The sequence below is a fragment of the Punica granatum genome, chromosome 7 (genome assembly GCF_007655135.1).
Source record: "Punica granatum isolate Tunisia-2019 chromosome 7, ASM765513v2, whole genome shotgun sequence".
NCBI lineage: Eukaryota > Viridiplantae > Streptophyta > Magnoliopsida > Myrtales > Lythraceae > Punica > Punica granatum.
In genome coordinates, this window is record NC_045133.1 from 9,512,293 (window position 1) to 9,532,473 (window position 20,181).

General features: G+C 39.0%; 2 protein-coding genes and 1 long non-coding RNA gene across 5 annotated transcripts; 1 reads left to right on the forward strand and 2 right to left on the reverse strand.

The window, feature by feature from the left end:
• The first annotated feature begins 1,360 nt into the window (after positions 1-1,360).
• Positions 1,361-6,520, forward strand: LOC116215603 (ornithine aminotransferase, mitochondrial). Its single transcript, XM_031551374.1, is given in 11 exon segments — positions 1,361-1,782; positions 1,785-1,831; positions 2,709-2,817; positions 2,982-3,212; positions 3,789-3,948; positions 4,098-4,153; positions 4,282-4,434; positions 4,533-4,630; positions 4,883-4,963; positions 5,246-5,479; positions 6,033-6,520. Coding segments are annotated over 11 exon segments (1,461 nt in total). The 5' UTR covers positions 1,361-1,638; the 3' UTR covers positions 6,181-6,520.
• A 21-nt stretch (positions 6,521-6,541) lies between these two features.
• On the reverse strand, positions 6,542-9,244 carry LOC116215604. Of its 2 annotated transcripts, XR_004158504.1 has the most exons (3): positions 7,651-9,244; positions 7,107-7,556; positions 6,542-6,950 (listed from the first exon to the last, which is right to left on the reverse strand). It is a non-coding gene; the product is annotated as an uncharacterized LOC116215604 (long non-coding RNA). The 2 variants fall into 2 exon arrangements; XR_004158503.1 differs by having other exon boundaries at positions 7,107-9,244.
• Positions 9,245-10,560: 1,316 nt separating this feature from the next.
• On the reverse strand, positions 10,561-19,719 carry LOC116213034 (transcription factor TCP2-like). Of its 2 annotated transcripts, none has more exons than XM_031547840.1 (4): positions 19,420-19,719; positions 18,899-19,159; positions 16,013-18,166; positions 10,561-10,873 (listed from the first exon to the last, which is right to left on the reverse strand). In XM_031547840.1, exon 3 carries the CDS (start codon positions 17,532-17,534, stop codon positions 16,062-16,064), a length of 1,473 nt encoding a protein of 490 aa, XP_031403700.1. In that variant the 5' UTR covers positions 17,535-18,166; positions 18,899-19,159; positions 19,420-19,719; the 3' UTR covers positions 10,561-10,873; positions 16,013-16,061. The 2 variants fall into 2 exon arrangements, with proteins under 2 accessions (XP_031403700.1, XP_031403699.1); XM_031547839.1 differs by having other exon boundaries at positions 19,318-19,694.
• Positions 19,720-20,181: the final 462 nt, after the last annotated feature.

Consider the following 20,181-nt stretch of genomic DNA (forward strand, 5'->3'; position numbering starts at 1 on the left):
GGTTATTGTAAAGTTTTTGTGGAGGGACATTCGACAGCCTGGATCGAGGTTGCTTGACCTTGTTGAGGCCCGAGCTGCATTATTCGAGGCCATCGAAGTCATTTGCGACTTCTAGCACTTTCTGAAGTATTACAGAGCCTGTGTTGATCACCGAATAATGGACGTGTTTTATAACCGCAAGCAGCAGTTTTAACATCGCTGTTTTAACACCGTGAGACAGTCCGAGGTTAATTTTATAGGTGGGGTCTTTATGTGGTAATTTTTTCTAGGGTTTTAAAAATGATAACATCATATCAAATACATATATATTTTGTCTAAGCAAAGTCCGACGAAAAAGGGAATATATTAAAAAATTATATTCTGGGTTGGCCAAGTGCAGTGTGCTGAGAAAGTATTAGAGTAGACTAGCGCACATATTATTTTTGTGAAGTTTAAGATGATTATATATATTTTTTATATTTGATTAAAATTAGTACATGCTATATTAATATATTAGTCTCGCCTATTATTTTCTCTATATTCTCGAAGAGTAAAAGGACCATAAATGAAAAAAAAAAAATTCAGTACAAATTATGGGAACGGGGAAAGGAAACCCTTTCCCAGACGCAAAGAGGACGCCAATCGCCGCTTCTGGTTTTGCGTTTCCTCCTCCACCTCCTCCTCCTAGTGCCCCCCTATCATATCATATCATATCATCGCAATCTGACGCGGCTCCTATCCATCCCAATCCCTCCCTTCTTTTCTAATTTTTATTTATTTATTCACTTTTTCCTTATTAATACCATGATAATAATTCATCTCTAGAGAAAGGGAGAGCTACGTTGGTAAAAGAGAATTAATCTCTTCTCTTTTTTTTTGTTGCTTGGAAAGGTAATTAAAAGATAATTAATCTCTTACCTCTTCATTTCAAATAAAATTTCATGTTCGAAATTTATAAATAGAGCTAATATTTAATTGATAAAAAAAAAGTTTTACATAATCTTGCAACCTACCGCGAGGAGGCATCATTAGTTGCAAGTAAGCATGATGGATTAGCAAGTTATCTTATCATAATTCGTTCATTTTATTGATGATAATAATAACGGAGTAAATTTATCTTAAGAGGATCTTTAAAAGGAGCATTTTGCACATGCTAATCGGAAGTTGTCACGTCACAATTTATCAGGTCACTGTCGGTAACGAAATAATAAGGAATTTATTAAATAACAAGAAACTAAGAAATTTATTAAATAGTAAACTTATTATTTAAAGTGATGATTCACTATTATAATATAATAAGAATACTTGATGAAAAATGAGCTTTCATTAGATAAGGATTCATGTGAGGAAATGATTCAGATAATGCTTTGGGATGTGAGACACCCCCAACTTGGCCTTTTATCATAATTCGACGATCACTGTCAGCCGATGGATATAGACAAGCGAGGGAGAGAGTGGGAATCCTCGTATTTGCTTGAATCGCAGATTTCCATTTTCTTGATTCTGATAAGGAGCTATATATATATATATATGTGTGTGTGTGTGTGTGTCTGTATACACATACACTTACATAATAAAAGATAAAAGAAGGAGAAGGGAGGGAGTGATTATCATATCATCATTCTATCACAATCCTATTCCCTAATATTCCATCAAGAAATGGCAGCAACCAAGGCAAGGAGACCCCTTCAATGTCTGTTAAACAGCAAGGCTCTGTGGGGTGCGAGGAGGAGCTTTGGCGCCATCCCTGAACGATCCATCCCTTCCTCTGCTTCTTCTTCTTCTTCTTCTTCTTCTTCTTCTCTCCGTCTCAGCAGATCATCAGCTTGGAATATGAATACAGTGCCCACAAGTCAGTCTTCTTTCTCTTCCCCTGTTTGTATCTGTTTATCTTCGGCTGGGTCTTTAGGAAATGTCTGACAAGTTCGTTCCTTTGCTGTTCTTTGGCTTGTCGTGGTTTTGTCTCGCTAGCCCATGTTATCTTCTCTCTGGGTTCCACCAATTGTGGTTTAGATTGGTTCTTAGATATGGTTGGAGAAGCTCGTTCCCTTCTTGATTCTTGCTCTTGTACTTGGTTTAATCGGTCAAATGATCTTGTTTCTTGATCTTATTAATCCCTGTTCGTAGTTGGGTTTCTAGAAATGCCAGAGAAGTTGGCGGCTCTACTATGTTTGGCTTGTGGGTTGTATGTCATCGTCCTCTCTTGATTTCATTGCCATGGGATTGCTGGAATTTGTGGAGATATATAAATCGTCCTTTAATTCTATTTTTTGTCTATTCATTTAATTGTTAATTTATTTATGGGCTGTGAGTTCTGCATCAGGTTGATCGATTTGTCTTCTTTCCTGATGATCTCAATCTACTTTGTTAACTACCGGTTCATTTTTACAAATTGAAATTTGAGATGATTGGAATGATTTTTGATTGAGATGCCTTGCTTGATGTACGTGAAAAGTGAAAAAAGATTGTTCTTGATTGATGTATTGTAACAGACTGCAAGATTGTTCATTCACCAATCGATATATATTATATTTAAGTTCTACATGCCTACCAAATTTATTGGAGATTAACTGAACTCTCCCCAATTGTATCTCAAATGGTTAATATAACTGAATCTAACTTTCGCATTTGCATGAAGGCAATTATTTGCACCCTTTCCTGATGTGATTGAGTGAGAATTGATTACTGACAAGACTCTTATCCTCATTGTCCATTTTCTTGACCTGCAGTTACCACCCGATTCCTATTGTATTTTCTCAAGCAAAGGGGTCATCCGTATGGGATCCTGAGGGAAACAAGTATCTGGATTTTCTTGCAGCTTACTCTGCTGTTAACCAGGTGATAAATTGATCTTCACCAAATGATTCTTGTCATATTTCAATTTTCCGTCATTAAGGTAAAATTTTCATGTTTTTTTCATCTTTAGCAAACAACTGAAATCAAAACCTTTTCTCTGGCATGATCTTGCTTTGTTTTTCTTAACTTCATATATTCTGGTGTAGGGACATTGTCACCCGAAGATAGTGAAAGCGTTGCAAGAGCAGTCAGAAAAGCTGACTCTCAGCTCCAGGGCATTTTATAATGACAAGTTTCCAGTGCTTGCAGCACAATTGAGAAGCATCTTTGGGTATGATATGGTGCTTCCAATGAATACTGGTGCTGAAGGTGTGGAAACGGCCCTGAAGCTAGCAAGGAAATGGGGTTACGAGAAGAAAAAAATCCCTAAAGATGAGGTATGATTATGTCATTGGGGTATCTAATTGTAGCTGTTATATAATTAGTTTGCTGCAGGTGATGCAGAGAATGATTTATACGGTAGAGTTAAGGATTATAATAAATAGAATCCCCGATAAATACCACTAGATCTTGCGACCCCTACTCTAATCAAAAGACCATTCTCAGATTAGTGAGAGGCAATGCGGCATTGTGATATATCTAAGAACCGAAGCTAAGTGTACCATGACATCTGTGGCCTCAAAGAAGTCTGATGGGTATGTGCTTTTGATGTATCAAACCCTCCATGATCTTTTATTGTGTTTTCATAACTGTGGGGCCACTTTAGAACAATCATTCACTTGGGAAGGAAGCTGAATATATTTGCAACTATTAGAGATTAACGTGAGAGGCTCTGAAAGAATCAGTGTTAGGATTTTAAATATTTTCAAACTCTTCTAATGTAGTAATCTCTTCATTCATTGTTACTTTAGTATCAATGTTACTGCCTCTTGCCCATTTCGAATATCCTGTTTCTGTACTTTTAATCGAAGACTCAGTCATATTTAAAGGAAATATATTGTAATACAATGCAGGCAATCATTGTCTCGTGCTGCAGTTGCTTCCATGGCCGTACGTTGGCCATGATTTCCATGAGCTGCGACAATGAGGCTACTCGTGGTTTTGGACCCTTGTTGCCCGGTCACCTTAAAGTTGATTTTGGTGACATAGCCGCCCTAGAGGATATCTTTAAAGGTTTCATTTTACTTTTTAACATGGGGGCTTGATGAATTTATATTTACAGCTCCTTGCTTCTGATTTGTGGTCTCCCTATATAATTTCACGATTAGAATTTTGGCCTTTATTTTATTTTCTCTGAATTCATTCTCTCGCTGTGATTCTAGAAAAAGGAAATCAAATAGCGGGATTCCTCTTTGAGCCCATCCAAGGAGAGGCTGGGGTACGTGACTTTTAACAGAATGTAAATTCCATATTCGTCTCCTGTTTGTGAACAATAATACACTATTTTTATTATACTGAAGCTATTTGGTTAACATTAGAAGTTATTTCTTCATTTTTTCTTGCTAGGTCATAATTCCTCCTGATGGCTATCTGAAAGCTGTTAGAGATCTTTGCTCGAAGCATAACATCTTAATGATCGCCGATGAAGTACAGAGTGGTCTAGCAAGGAGCGGAAAAATGCTGGCCTGTGATTGGGAAGAAGTTCGCCCTGATGTAGTGGTAAGGCTATTTTTTTACTGTATTTCCGAAGTCATAGGGAGAAAGATCTAATGTGCACTCTAGGCCTTCATCAAACTGTTTGTTTCTTTATGGAATAGATTCTGGGCAAAGCACTGGGAGGTGGAGTAATACCTGTCAGTGCAGTTCTTGCAGACAAACATGTGATGCTTTGTATTCGACCAGGAGAGCATGGAAGGTCAGTCCAATCCTTTTCTGTCCTCTTTTTGTTGGCCGTAAAGTCATCGAAGTCTCTATCTTTACAACCTTGAAGATCAAGAAAACTTGAAAATGCTATTGCTAGACAGTTTTGAAGTTTGAACCCTCCTTCGCTAAATTATTCCTTCTACTTACTTTTTAAGCTGTTGAACTCCGTTAAGCTGTATATGGTAGATGATTGAATTTTAATCTGATATACAGATACTGTGCTTTTGTTTGTTATCTTACTCAGTACATTTGGGGGAAATCCTTTGGCTAGTGCTGTTGCTGTTGCCTCTCTTGATGTGATCAAGGACGAGCAGCTTGTGGAGAGGTACCTCGCTTGTCTATGTGCTTTTTATTTATTTAACCGCCTATTTATATTTATTGCAAGTAATTCCTTCTCACATGGCAAGCTTATAAATTCAGAGAATGCTGGGCTTTTTCATTAAGCGCTTGTGGACTGGCAATAATACTAATGAAATAGATAACTCGAGTCGAATACAAGACATGCATCATTTCTTCTTCTTTCTGCTTCTTGGACAACTTGATTAGCTTAACATGAGTCATCTGTTTTTTTTAATATTTTATCTTTATACTCTTTCCCTAACTGCAGATCAGCTCAGATGGGAGAGGAGTTGAGGAAACAGTTAGCCGAGCTTCAGAGGCAATTTCCCGATTATATAAAGGAAGTACGAGGCAGAGGCCTGTTCAATGCGGTGGAGCTATATGGCGCTGCTCTGTCCCCAGTTTCTGCATACGACATCTGTCTGAAGTTGAAGGAGAGGGGAGTTCTCGCTAAGCCCACTCATAATACTATTATCAGACTCACCCCTCCTCTTTCAATGAGGTAAGAGAAGGCATTGCTGTTTTCTCTGCAGTTTCATGTAACTTGCAGTTTCATTATTCTTTATCTCCTCCGCACCTCATCATCCCAATGGGTAACGGAGGCATGCAAAGGTTTCAGTTCGATAGCTGCATTCGGCTGATCTTTCATTCATGGCCTCAAAGGTCACATCGGACAAGCTGGTCAGTCTGGTTGACTGGGCAGTTTTAGCTCCTTTATAATTCATGACAAAACTGTCTGCAAATGAACACATCGGACTCGCCCTTTAACTATTAATCCAGGAAAGAAGGACTCGGTCAGCTCCATAAGAAATCTGGAACTACGAATGATTCTATTGAATTGCCTATCTAGTGGGCATGTTCTTCCCTAAGTTCATTATATTTATATTTTTAGTAGTTTTACTTAGGATTCTATATATCTCGCGACAGCTATGTGTCTGGTCTCAGTTCAGTCAGGTTCTGAAACCATGGAACGTTATCTTATATACCTATTTCAGCCCAAATTGCAACTATATTGGACATTTACTTGGGATTCTACATTTTTTTTTCCCTCTCAGTGCTGACGAGCTTCGAGAAGGTGCGAAGGCTTTGCACGATGTTTTCGAGATCGATCTGCCAAGGATGCTGAGGACAAAGCCAGAAAATTCGACCCCAAATTCCCCACATGTTTGTGACCGCTGTGGCCGGAAAATGTACGGTGCATAGAGTCACGATGTTCATGTTGTTTCTCCCCCAAAATTATTTATACCATGCAGGAAAAGGCAGAGAAAATCCACAATGGCAACCTGCATTGGGACTTTGCAGTATGTATGGAAGAATTAGCCCTCTTTTCTTCACCGAGGGTTCTTCCCTTTCATTTAGACTTTGAAGTTGTCTTAAATAGGAAGAACGTCAGATTTTATCATTATCTGCAGACTAGTAACTTTCTTTGTTCAATAGATATTTAATAGGCTATATCAAATGTGTTGTTTCATGTGATGATAGTTGCACTTGACGTTCCAAGGTGTATCGACTTACCACGTGGATCGCATTGGCATTGTTGTAATGGTTTCTTACACGTTTTGAGAGAGAAGAAAAACCTTCATATATAAATTATATTTCATTCGGTAAGTCGAGAATATTATGAAGTCCATCAGAATTATAGCTGCTGTGATTTGCAACTACATGTGTTTTCTTCCTTTATCTTTACTTCTCCCGGTTCAATTGTCTATCGAATATGTACATAGCTTAATTAAGAGACTTTGGCACAGACTTGGGGGCTGTGTGCTCGAAAAGGCTGGGGCTGGGACCACATTAGAACACCAAGACGAGGTTGCTGGGGCCTCAGGACCTTTGTATGTGAGGTTGATGTCACCGACCACCATGTCCTTGCACAGCACCTTGCCGCTGCGCGCGAGCTTTGCTGCCACCACTGTGAAAGAGCTCCCACGGATGTTCTTGAACCGTACTTTTCTGATCTTCACCAGCGAGGGAATCTGCAGGAAACGAAATGGACCATCAGAAACTATGGAGGATTGAGATCAGAAGTGCTTCCTCGAGAAATTGCATAAGGGGTTGAAAGCTTGGTTAGCATACATCCCCCTTGAATTGGTTTCATGGGCAGTAGACTTGTTCGATGACGATGGGCTTACCGACGTTAACCATATCGATATGGTCGAAGTGCATGTAGGAGATGGTTCCCAGATAGGAAGCAGGGCAAGTCTTAATCCTGACTCCATTCTGGGTATTGGTAGAGTGTGCAGTTCTTGACGAAGAATCCCGAAACGGAGAACTTCCCCATGCTGATCCCGTGGCCCAGCCCGCACTTCACTGTGGTTACATGAACCTGCCTGCTAACGTCCCAGAGGGAGAGGCAATCGTCCCCTGTCCCAATGGTCGAGTCCGTTAAGATGATCCCATCCCACCGTCTGATGTGGAACGTCCCCCTCGGTGTTGGGGTGGCATCCTCCGGTGCAGTCACCGTGAACTTATAGGGAAAGTGAAGTTCTTGCAGCCAAATACATTCACATGGAAGTTCTTGTTGTCAAGCGTGGTGATGTCCCGGACTGGTCCGTTGGTGATGAAGTTGAACTCTCAAGTTACTGTCCACCCGACCAATTGCAAGTCATTAGTTCTAATAGCATGAGATCATTATGTTACACTTCTTAGTAAAACTCACCATAGGAATCTTCTTACATTTCTTGTTCTTATTGCAGTTGTTTTGCTCCTAGGCAATCTTCCCCTGATCATCAAAGACCCCAACCCCAGACAAGGTGAATTGAAGGTGACCCAACTGTCGGTTTTGAACGACGCGGGGTCTGCCGGGGTCTTCAATGTACCCGGGCTGAATCTCCACGGGGGCCTTGAAGGGGCTTTGAATTTTCACTTCTCTAAGTGAAAATATGCCATTTGGAATCACAATCTTGCTAGGTCTAGTTTGATGCACAAGCCAACTTCCAAGCACTCATCAAATTCTTCAAGAAACAAAGAACCATTACTTAAAATGTGGTTGAAACCGATCGAAAAATGTTACCGAAGAATTGTTGGTTGAGCTCTTCAATCAATTACTAGATCTCCACCAGCATTTGCTAGTACCTTGCGATATCAAAGAGCTGGGCATCATCGGTGGGAGAGAAGGATAGCAGTAGCACTGCAGCTTCCTTATGGCCTTTCTTTTTTCTTTTTCAAATTTCTCGAACTTTATATTATTATATCGATTCTCGACAATTACAAGCGGAAGCTTTAGAGGTTAGGATTAAGCAAGGTTTACAATAGTCTACGGTCAGAAATGAGAACTTCTTTCCGACTTCAAAAGAAAAATGTACTCCAGGACATCACATTGGGGACAAGTTAAAAGACGACTAAAACCATAAGGGACTCGAAACTCGAATTTCGGCATAATAACTTCAAATTTCTAATATGCATTTAGAGATTGTCATTGCTCATTGCAAATTCAATTTTGGAAGTGTTTCTGCAGCAAATGTTGAGTTCATTACTTGCATTGTCATGACTCATGAGCTGTTTTTGGTGTCCATACCTTCGGAAGATCTAAGGACCACGCTTAAACTTGTCAGTTGCAGCAAACAATTTTGGAAACAATGTCCGACTCTTTTACCGCAAGAATATTATCCGTGCCTATAATTACCTATGATTTGGATATCATTTTCACTCTAGTGCCAGAAAAAGATTGATCTGTTTTACGAATAGTCCCTATTTTCATGTATCTTTTGAAGCACTGGAGAAACCATTCATCTAGAAAGAGAATCCTGCTACTGATTTTTGTATTCCGATTACTTTTCATGGATAATTTTCAAGTTCGTAACCTGGGATATACATGAAGTCACTTTCCACCCGAAGCGATGCCAGTAGATGATTCAACTAAATAGGTCGTGTCTGAACCAAATTGACTTGATTAACTCTTTAAGTGTGTTTACATGTGTATGACCTACAAGACCAGTAAACATATCCATAATGTATGGATTTTGTGTTATCTTATGGCAATAAATCTCTGATTGCATTTGGTGCATTGCGGGTAAATTTTCTTGTAGTAATCTGCAATGCATTACCTCAAGATAGATTACCATAGATGGATTGTTGAACATCCACTTCGTTGTGTTTGATATCCTAAGAAATATTGGACTTATATTACCATGGGTTTTCTATATAATAAAGCTCAGTTTACTGGACGTTTAAACATGCAAGTAATTTTCACTAGAATACCCTTTGGAAAACAAAGGTTTAAAATATTAATTTTAAAATCACTTATATAGTTTAATTGTTTTTAATTGAAATAAATTATTTTTAGCTAAATTAGTATTAATAGTCAGTTATTTTTAATCAATAATTAAATTATTTTTAATATCAGTTAATTTTTAATTAATTATTTGATACTAATAATAATGTTAATTTTGATGAATTATTTGTTGAATTAATTAAAGATTAATTATTTTTGTATTGATCAGAACAAACAAAGTATTGTTTAATGAATATTTTTAACTAAAAAAAATTTATAAATATTAATTAAATCTTTAAATAATCAAATATTTTCCCTCTAATATCTAAATAAATAGGTTATTTAAATAATTATCCAATTAAATGTTAAATAATTTTGAAATACTCAATAAATATTTTTATATCTAATTACTTATAGTAATTAATTATTTAGTTATGTAATATCTATTGATATGATATATAATTACATTGATCTGGAAAGGAAGATGGGAGTCATTTCAGTAACAATATTTTTTTTTTGGAGATTACAACTTTGCTGGTAATCCACAAAGCCATCCCTCCTCTAGGCAATGCGGATTGGTATTTGAGTAGCTATGTAGATTAACAACGCAACATGGATTACCATTTAGACATGCAACCAGACGGGATAATGTGTGGCCAAAGTAACTTCAATGCCAGATTACCAATAACGTAGATGGATTACCTCATAGTAGAAACAACCCAAGCCCTATAAAGTTTATGTGCCCTAATCTAAATTGCTTCGATTAACTAATTAAAATGTAATTCAGCCCTAATTTCTTGATTACGAGATGAGCTCTTGCTGAATATTAGTAACAGCACCAATTCGGACATCTGGCCAACAAGAAGAAAACACCGAGCAAAAAGATACACAGAACCCACTAAAATAACCTCATGGCTAGGGTGAGGTCGACGCTTGAAAGTGATTAATTTCAGCCTTGTACGAGGACAATTGATCAACAACATTGCTAAAGCTCATGGGTGTGTATACATCCATATTTGGCGGAGTAGGTGAACATACTTATGAAGGAAATGATCTTTATAATGAAATGTAGGAATCTGGAGTAATTAATAACAAAATATTGCAGAATCAAAAGTGGTAATTGTGCTATTACCTACCAAAAAAAGTGGATAATAGTGCACCTACAAGTCTTCATCGACCATTTTTGACTAGAAGAGCATTAAAAGGAAAGGATTTACCAGATCCTTTAGTTCCCTGTGTTGAAAGCCAAAATGTTTCCATCGCATATTCAGCACAAAGATTCTGAATATTGTACCTTTAAACTGCACCGGAAGATAGACCTGCAAGATTGCTTGGGTATCACAAGAATTGGACAGTGATATGATATACAAATAGACCGGGCAAGTTCTTGGGCAAGCAAGAAAGAATTTATTTCAACGGAATCGTCTGCCCATCGAGCAAATATTCATCAAACACAATGAATGACATTGATCTGCACGCGGAGAAGATAAATCATAAAACCAATACGAGAATTAATACATGCCGCATCACACTTTCCATAATGGACCCTAAAATGGTAGGCACAAAAATTACTTAACAGATTCGGATGCACGAAACTAAAGGGCACTTCCCGATACCCTCTTTGGGATCACTCTTGCAGCTTTGCTGTCAGATTGCCTTCATCTTCTTCAGTTCACTTGCGTTCGACTGCACAATCAGAATTCAAACAGCTTGTGAGATGTAAGCTCCAGGAAGGTATATAACAGCACATATCTGTGGAGACAACATTAATTTGCATATGAGCAATTCGTTGAAACTTTCATGTCATCGATTTAAAGTTCAGTCACAAAATAAAGTCCTCTCGCCATAGCCCGCAATAAGAAGCACATAATTCAAGGACCAGTATGCTAAGAGCCAAAAATAGACACTTTATCACGTCAGTATACGAAGAGGTTCGCCGAGGAGATAGATTTGAGAGAGGAAGGAAATCATCAAAGCGCATGATGAACACTTCTATCAAATCGATAAGCTCCCACAAGAGGCAGTAGAGTAATTAGTATAAGTAAGGCGGCTAAATCATCTAATGTTCACTAGAATAAGCTAACAATCTAGCATACTAAATTCTAAGGAAACCAAATTAAACGTAAATAGATAGGAACCGCAACAGGCATGCAATCCAGCTTCATAGACTAGACGCATTCATACGTATTCATTAGTTTTAATCTTAGAACTGTAAGAACTATATATGCATTCATTGCGGTGGTTATAGGGTGTTTCCCCTACCTTGATGGGCAGGCACCGGTGACATTTAAGTATTTCGATTGTTCTTCCAATGGACTGCTGTTTTGTTAAAGAATGACAAGCCAAACCATAGTTGATATTAAGAATGAATACACGACCTAAAGGTTACTTGACAATACTGCATAGTGAAAAATTACTAACTCCGCAAATTCTGAATCCAACATTGTTATTTTAAAAGCTTAAATTTGTTAAATGAACAGCAACACTGTTTTTACCCAAGTATGGCTCGTCATACATTACTTACCCGTCATCACATTATAATAGTTACTACGTATATAGTTAATTTTCCCCAAAAAAAAGTTACTTCTTCTTCCTTTCTTTTTCAAATTCGTTGGTAAAACCGAAATCCATATTTCTTCTAATGCCAACATTAGGGCATCTTAGATTTCAGATAGAGGAACAGAAAGAAGTGACACAATCACTGCTAAAACAACGGCAACAAGAAGAATAATGTTCCTCATTATTTCTTTTTTTCCTTTCTGAGCATTCCTATATCCTATTAAGAATCAATCTAAACATCCTTCTAATTTAAAAAGCTCATCCATAACGATATGAGTCACAATTTACACAACATCCAAGAGCTAAATGCTAAGAGAGTTATTAGGCACAAGGCACAACTTTTAGGAGGATTTAGCATTTTTGCCAATATATATCTTTCTGATCTCATATGAAATAAATAAAGCCAATAAAAGCTTCTAACACGCATTCATATGAATCAACAATAGGTCCCAAAGCTCATTAGCGATGCACCAATGAGAATCCAACAACTCAAAGCTGCTTTTCCACATTTTTCGAAGTGTTTGATTCATTCACATAATGAATAGCATAGGATAGGATAGGGATAGAATAGGATAGGTTACTCGTGGATTTTGGGGTTTAACTTTAGCCTCTACCTATTATAGTAGTAAAGGGGCCAAAAGCCTTTCTAGGTTTCTTAAATCGAGATACTGCTGCGTGAATTAACGTATCTTTATGGTGAAAATTCTATTGTACAATCATATAAAACAAAAAAAAGTGGTATGATGCACTTAAATATTTTATTAAGAATGTAATTAATTTATTCCAATTATTTTTTTAAAATAAGTGTACTAACTCAAAATACGTGTAATTTACTTTTTTGGATGCAATATGAGGTTGTATAATTTACTTAATATGTAGTAGTAATTTACTAGTAATGGTGTAATCACTTTTAAAGTGATTGCATCTTAATCCACTAAAAAAGAAAATGATTGCATCTTAAACCTTCCCGTATCTATGTGTATATCAACAAGTTCCGTTAGTTATGCCGTCATGCCAAAAACGAAAAAATAATCGGTCTTTTTTGTTTATGTTACTGTATGAAGGGAGACTATTATTGTTCAAAATATCATCAGCTGACTTGTTATGTATGCCTCAGATTAGACATATGTCTACTGATTTGTCCCAAGGATTGCCCTTCAGCAAAATCAGCTGATGGAAATAAGAATAATTAGCAATGCTGCTCAAAAAAGGGAAATATATATATATCCTAGACCATGCTTAAAAGAGTTCCCAACAGCAATCTTGGGAAACCGTAGCAAACGAAAATTTTGGTCGACTCGGCATAGAAATTTTTTTACGCGTAGAAAACAATTAAGGGACCTATTGAATGAATTATCATACCACGAAACACAATGGTGAAAGTTGCATTGATAGCTTCTCAAACCAACATTTCCATGTCAAAAACAAGCCATAATGCTGGATTTGCTAGCAGAAGACATTATCAAGTGAGTCCTGTTTCCCGTCCTTCGGAAACACACACTCACATGGACTCAGTTTCTTTCAAGTTTTTCACAAATTGAAAACAGTAACCTACGCTCACCTCAAAGAAGATATTAATTATACTGGGTAATGTGTTATTTCGTCTTATGTTCTGTTAATTTGATAAGGAAAGAACCCTAAAAGAAGATGGTACACTCGGACTACTCTTAATACCACCAAACCTATGAATCATGCCATAGCCTGAGCTCTCTCAACCACATTTCCCTCAGCCGCCAATCATTTTTTCCCCATGAGAGCTTCATTTGGAAAGCACAAAGAAAGAAACAGGAAAAGAAGAGAAAAAGAAAAAGTTGATGTGCCTACGTGCATGGGCTTTTTCTTTAACATATATATTATCAAACAATATAATATATATATATATGTAGAGTTTTTGAGTTATAAGTTATAACTATATAATATTATTATAACGTTATTTAACAACATAGAAAAACTACAAAACTTAATTGAGACCCTCCAAGTTAGCAAACAAGCCAAGCTGCAGCCCCGACAGGGCGCCGATTAAGAGCCATGTGGCGGAGCCTCGTATGTCTCAACAAACCCTCCAGACAGAAGAAGAAGAAGAAGATAATTGCTAAACAGCAACAGAGAGCTCAATTCTATATTTCCCCCCGGACAAAAAAAAAAAAATCTCCTCTCGTGTGTTTTTTTTTTTCCATCCTTAAATCGGTATAATTATTGATCGATCTAATCAGTTGTTCTGATTCAACCGATTGAACCAACCACATTGCACGGCATACGTTAAGCCTACGCTATGCAGAGTTTAATTAAAAGCCACGAAGTATTGTCCGAATCATCGGGGTCCTTGCCGATGTTTTTCCTTTATTTCTTCAGGAAAAAAAAAAAACTTTTTCCTCCTAAAATGTTAGCCTCCGAATCCTCTGAACATCTCTGCTACAATAAATGCCCATACTTTTTAATGATAATTACAGATGTGCCATTTGTCTCTACTTTCGCACCATCCGAATCGAAGGATTTAGCATCTCTCGTATATCTTTTTCCCTAGCAGATATATAAGTCAGTGATTTTTATCCAAGTGCTAAAAATCACTGGTCTTCAATAGGTAACACCTGGCATAGGATTGGACATGCTTAATCATATGCCAGTGGAGGAGGGAACCACTCCTCGGTGAACATACTAGGGGACAACCACAGGAGAGGAATCAGCCAAGAAAACACTGGGCAACATCTTTTTCTTTCTCTTTTTGCTTTTTTCTTTTTTCTTTTTTATTAGTTTGGCTAGTTAATTAATTATTAAATTTGTCATAGCAGACATGAAAATTCCCCCAATGGCTGTCCACACTGCTTTGTGGGTTTCAAGAAAGCAGAGATGATGGGGGTGAAAGAATTATTTCTTTATATATATATATATATATCTAATGATTCATAGTACCTCACATTGCACATCAATCCAAAAAAGCTAAAACCCTAAATGCCATTATAATTCTATCATATTCCAAGCAGAAGGATAGGGAGAGAGGACTAGAACCCATTTCAATTGTGCCCTCATCTGGAAATCTTATTCTGTGCCCATTATCACTTAGTAATGCCACTTATCTTTTGCCCTTATTTGTTTGGGAGAGTGCTCTGCTGTTATTAATGGAAAAATAACTATTGTTTAGAATAATATCGGTATGTACCAAATTAATGCTGCTTAGATTAAAATAGATGACTTATTGAAGCTTAAATTGTGATATTAGCATATTCCGGTTTCATAATTACCTATCAATCTTATGAGAAAATAATGTTGACAACTGCTAAATTTTAATTCCAAGTCATGTTCCAAAAACTCGCGATTAAAGAGAGGTGGTGCCTGAAAGATATATGGAAAAAAAAAAAAAAAGTGCTTATGCCACTGCATTTATGCAGTACAATATTTGCAAACATAATCTGGAAGTGGGGTCGAGATTGGATAAGTATCTTTTTTTTAAAGTAATTTTTTAGCTGAAATAGTGTTTGATGAATTATTTCAAAATTATATCTCGGTTAATTTTAGCAATTGACATCATGATTTTATCACGCAGACAATAACTGTTATAGAAACTCATTCTCTATTTCAAGCATCACTTTTAATTTCGAAAGTTTAATTTATATTCTCTTAAATATTTTAATATATTCTGAAATCAACACTTATTTTTCAGTAATTCTATTTCGGAAATTAGACAATAAGCAGCCAAATTTAGATGGAGCTCATAGGGCAAAACTAAGGCTGTCCTCGGTTGTAAAGAAGTTACTTTCAGTTCATATTTTCCTTCTCTGCAGGAATTTACATGCTTTTATAGTCAATTTTTAAATTTTGTACTTTGTATGATGTTTGGATGCTGTTTACCATTCAGTTGTCCTGCCATTTCAGTTAAAAAACACATACTACTTATTCCAGTACGTGTGCCAAGCTTGTTCCGATTCATTGTTTCATAACATTTATTCAATCTTCACGTGTCATGTGCTTTCATATATAATTTTTCTCTTTCATATCATTTAATAGCGGGAAACTGATGTACCGGTTTCTACTTATCTTAATTGCCGAACACAGATTGGGATCGTGGTCCTTGAATTACCATGACTTGTCAGATGACAACAGAGAAAATCCAAGAATTCACGAAATCGAATCAAATTGACCCTGAAGCATGAAGAACCAAAAAACCAAGCACACAAATGCATATAGAGCCAATTCAAAGTACGGCGAGATTATAAAACAAGCTAAATACAAAATTTATTTGTGTGCGAAACTCAATGTGACCATGCTTACCGGAAAATAAGAAGATGGGCCGAGAGAAAATCTCTCGAGTTGTGAGAGCTTAGCTCTTTGCAGCTTTCCCCTTGTGATCGTTCCCCTGCCGATTCCCATCCCCATAGCACAGCTGCAGCCGGCTTTCGATGCCCGACGAGAAGTGCCCGATATGGAGCTGCTGGTGTTGGTGGTGTTGGTGGTTGTGGTGGTGGTGACTGGTCTCTACTGGTGAAGGGACTGCCGCTGCCCCGATGAAGAAGGGTAAGTTGTTGGTGGATCCATCTACATGGTGGTGAGGAGAAGAAGTAAACCTCTGTAGGTGAGGCAAATTGGACTGAAGGGTCCCCCTATTGAAGCCAGCAATGAGGCCTGGAGAAGAAGAGGAAGAAGACACGGACGAGGGCGAGATTGTAAAGTTGAGGTTGTACTCTCCCCCAGCGGATGAAGTCACCGGGATCAGGTTTAAGTGCTCCGCATTAACGAATGAGATATGCTGCAACTCCTGGTGATGGTTACTATTACCGTTACCATTGTTGCCCTCACCAGAGATCGAGAAGGGCGGAACCTGGACAGGCAAAGCCTGAGGCAGCTGAATCTGCCCAAGAAACCCGGGCAAGTTCTGACCCCGGGATAGGAACTGCCCCGCGCTGAAGTAGTCCATTGGACTGCTCGAGGCCCACTGCCTGCCTGCAGGGTTCGGCTGATGAGCTGATCCTGACGGGCTACTATTGCTATTGCTTGTAATTCCGGCAGTGAGAAGCTCAGTGAAGGAGGAAGTCTGAGAGATTGGAGTGGCCAAGGGAGCCGCTGCACCGTGGCCTCCTTGATGAGCCTGCGCTGGAGGTGGGTCCTTCTCCTTGTCCTTGGCTGCTCTCTCGCGGGCCCGCTCACGGGACTTCTTGACCCTATTGACCCGGATCTCAGACCTCGAGAGGGACAGGCCAGAGCCTTTGCTGGTCTCAGAAGTGCTGCTGCAAGCTGATTTCGACAGAGAAACATGCTGCTGCTGCTGGTTCTGGTTCTGATAGTCTGGGTTATCCTCTATCTCCACATTAGCGGAATCAAACCCATGCTCAGTTCCCTCACTGGCCCTTTTCTCATCGCTCAGCTGCGTCGGAGTATGGGGAAAATTATTCAGCGAAGGGAGCTCGGCAATGGCTTCAGAGGCCGCCTTGATCAACCATTCCACTGCCTTACTGGGCTGATCATAACCCAACCGATCTTGGATATCGTAGAACTGGATTGCTGTGGACACTGACAACCGGACTCTCCGGTCCCTTAAACCTTTTGAGGTGAGGACCTTGCTGTGGCGGTCCTTCCCGCCAGAGGCCCGGGAAACCCTAATGATCCTCGACGAGTGGTGCCAGCTACGGAGTCGGCTGGTGCCGTTATCAGCAGCAGCCCCGGTGCTAGTCATCCTCGCGAGCTTCAAGTCGTCTTCCTCCTCAGGTGGGTAGTTCTGCCCTACCTTGAGAGAGTCGAGATCGATGCGAGGGAACTTGGAAGGGGGGGCTTGTGTCTGGATCTCTTCCACCTCCATGCCACTTTCATGCCTCACAAGAACTCAATCCCCCAGAAACAACCAACAATAACAAGAAGAGGATGAACAAAAAGGATGGATCAGGCCGAGACCCGACAAGAGCAGCGGCTGCAAGAAGGAGCAAGGATAGATCCCTCCTCCCTTTTCCTCTCAAGGGAAAGAGGGAAAATGGGTTTAGAGAGGGAGAGAAAGAGAAGGGTTTGGAGTGTTAGAGAGAGAGAATGGAGTGGAGGTGGAGGAGGAGGAGGTGGTGGTGGGGTAGGGATGTCCTATGCATTGATGACGATAATTCAGAGGAGGGAGTACTTTGGTCTGTGGTGTGTGGAGATAAGAAAAGAGAGGGGCCTGTCTTCCCTCCCTTCCTTTTCTTTTTCTTTTGGCCCTTCTTCTTCTTTTTCTTCTTCTTCCTTTAGGGGCCCTTCCTTCTATGAGATATCACCGTCCAAGTCAGGGTTTTGAGGAGTGAGATGAGATGATATGAGGAGGAGGAGGAGGAGGAGAGTCAATTAAGCTTCTCTCTCTCTCCCTCTCTCTGCTGATGAAGGTGGTAGCTTTTTGCAGTGTTTCAGAGAGTGCCCATCAAAGCCTGAGACACCTCTCAGCCCCTCAGCAGCAGAAGCAGCTAAAATGGCCTGCATAAAAACAACACGCACACCCAAAAAAAAAAAAAACAGACCCACCAAAAATATCAGAATCCTTTCATCATCATCCTCTTTCATTATCACCACGGAACACAAAACGGTCAATCCTAAGCTCACTAACTCAGCCATGAGGGAGATCTGACTCATTTTTGCGGCTAAAGATGATAGCTTTAGCAGCTGGAAACCTAACTAAAAGGAGGCAACGCAGCTATGCTAGCTTTGAAGAGGGGGGGAAAAGGGGGCTCTTTTTTTTTTTTTTTGGTTACTGACGATAAAGCTTGCATATTTTTTGAAGGTGAAATAAAGGCCTGTAAAATTTTTAATGATGTACGGCTACACTATACTATCGATCTGAGCTGAGATAAACCCCACAACCTTTTAATTAGATCTCCATCTCTCTCCCCCCCTCTCTCCCCCTTCGCATTTAAATCTTTTGATGCATCTATCTCTACAAATGGCAGACCATTATGAGCTGCTAACATGAAGCTTAAAGACACCTTCAATTGAAATCCTTCAAGGGTGATGAAGAACATGGAGATTACAGTTAAGGACAAGAACAATAACTGCAATAAAACAGGATAATAATTCAGTTGAAGGGGCAATTAATAATTAAGAATCGTTTTTCTTCGCAAAACTAAAAGCACAATCAATCAAGGAAGCCTTAATTAACCCTCCCCCAAAAAAAAAAAAGGGAAAGAAGGCCGGGGGGAAATCTCTGCATACCCAGAAACAAATGTTGGAGGGATATGCTTTGATTTTGCGAGTGACAGGTGTTGAGCCCTCAGAGCCAAGCCCCAGATTTGCCTTGTTTTCCTGCTCCTTTCTCCCTTCTGCCTCTCTTAAGGATACACACACGCACATACAAATTATTATATATATATATATATATGATTAGTTAAAGCTCTCTCACACAGATCCGTGAAGACCCCCACTAATTCCTTTTGCCCACCAAAAAAGCTTCAAACTTTCACCAATTGACACCACCTGCAACACAAAAAGGCCAAAGGGCAAAGAGGAATCAGATCAAATGGACCAAAATCTTCACCCAAAATGTGCAAAGCCCCAGAGAAATGATGGCTTTCGCGAATTGGGTACTCCATATCAGTCTCGGAGGGGTAAGATTTGTGTCAAAAGACCACTACCCAGATAAAAGCCGAGCTTTTTCTTCCCTTTGCTCTTTGGAGCCTATGCCACTAATGGTAGTACAGTGATGAATTCGTGAGAATCGCCATGGACGTACGGACCTTTTGACCCACATGTGGGTATATAAGTAAACATCAAGAGCTCCTCTCGCAGCTGCAGCCCGAATTCTTGTGGGGGAAAGAGAGGGGGAACTGAGTGCGAAGTTTGGGGGGGTGTTTTCGAACAGACAAAGGGACGAGATTTTTGGGGATGGGGTTGGGGTTTGGTTTGGTGGGTATGGACTATGGAGGACGACCCAAAAAAAAAATCCAAATTTTATTGTTTGGGAAAAAAACAAGAATAGAAATGAAAAATATCTCTGTAAGAGCTGAGAAGATAGAGAGAGAGGGGGAGCCGGGGGGGAGAGGGAGAGGGTGCCCTAGTGAGGAGAGAGAAGGATTTGTATGAATGGGAATTCAATCGTGGATCCAAATCGGCGGGCACACAAACGGGAGAGCCTATCCCAGGCTTTTTCTCGAGAAAATATTAGATAAGACTAACATAAAAGTGATTATTGAAAATTATAATTCTACGTGGAAAAAATAAAAGAGTAATTATGAGTTTATATGAAGTTTAAATATTAATATTTATCAGTTTGAATTTCTAAGTGAATATGGATTCAACTCCTATGAGTCCAACGAAAATTTAACATTGATAAGTGTAATTTTCAACAAAATAATGAGCAGTAAAGCATGCAAAGAAGAAGTAAAAAACGAAAGATCTCGATTTCACAATAACGTGTCAAAGTTCGATTAAAAAGTTTCATAATGCATTGTACTTGAAAGTTTCATACACTGCATCCTTGTCAGTGAAGGCACAAGGTG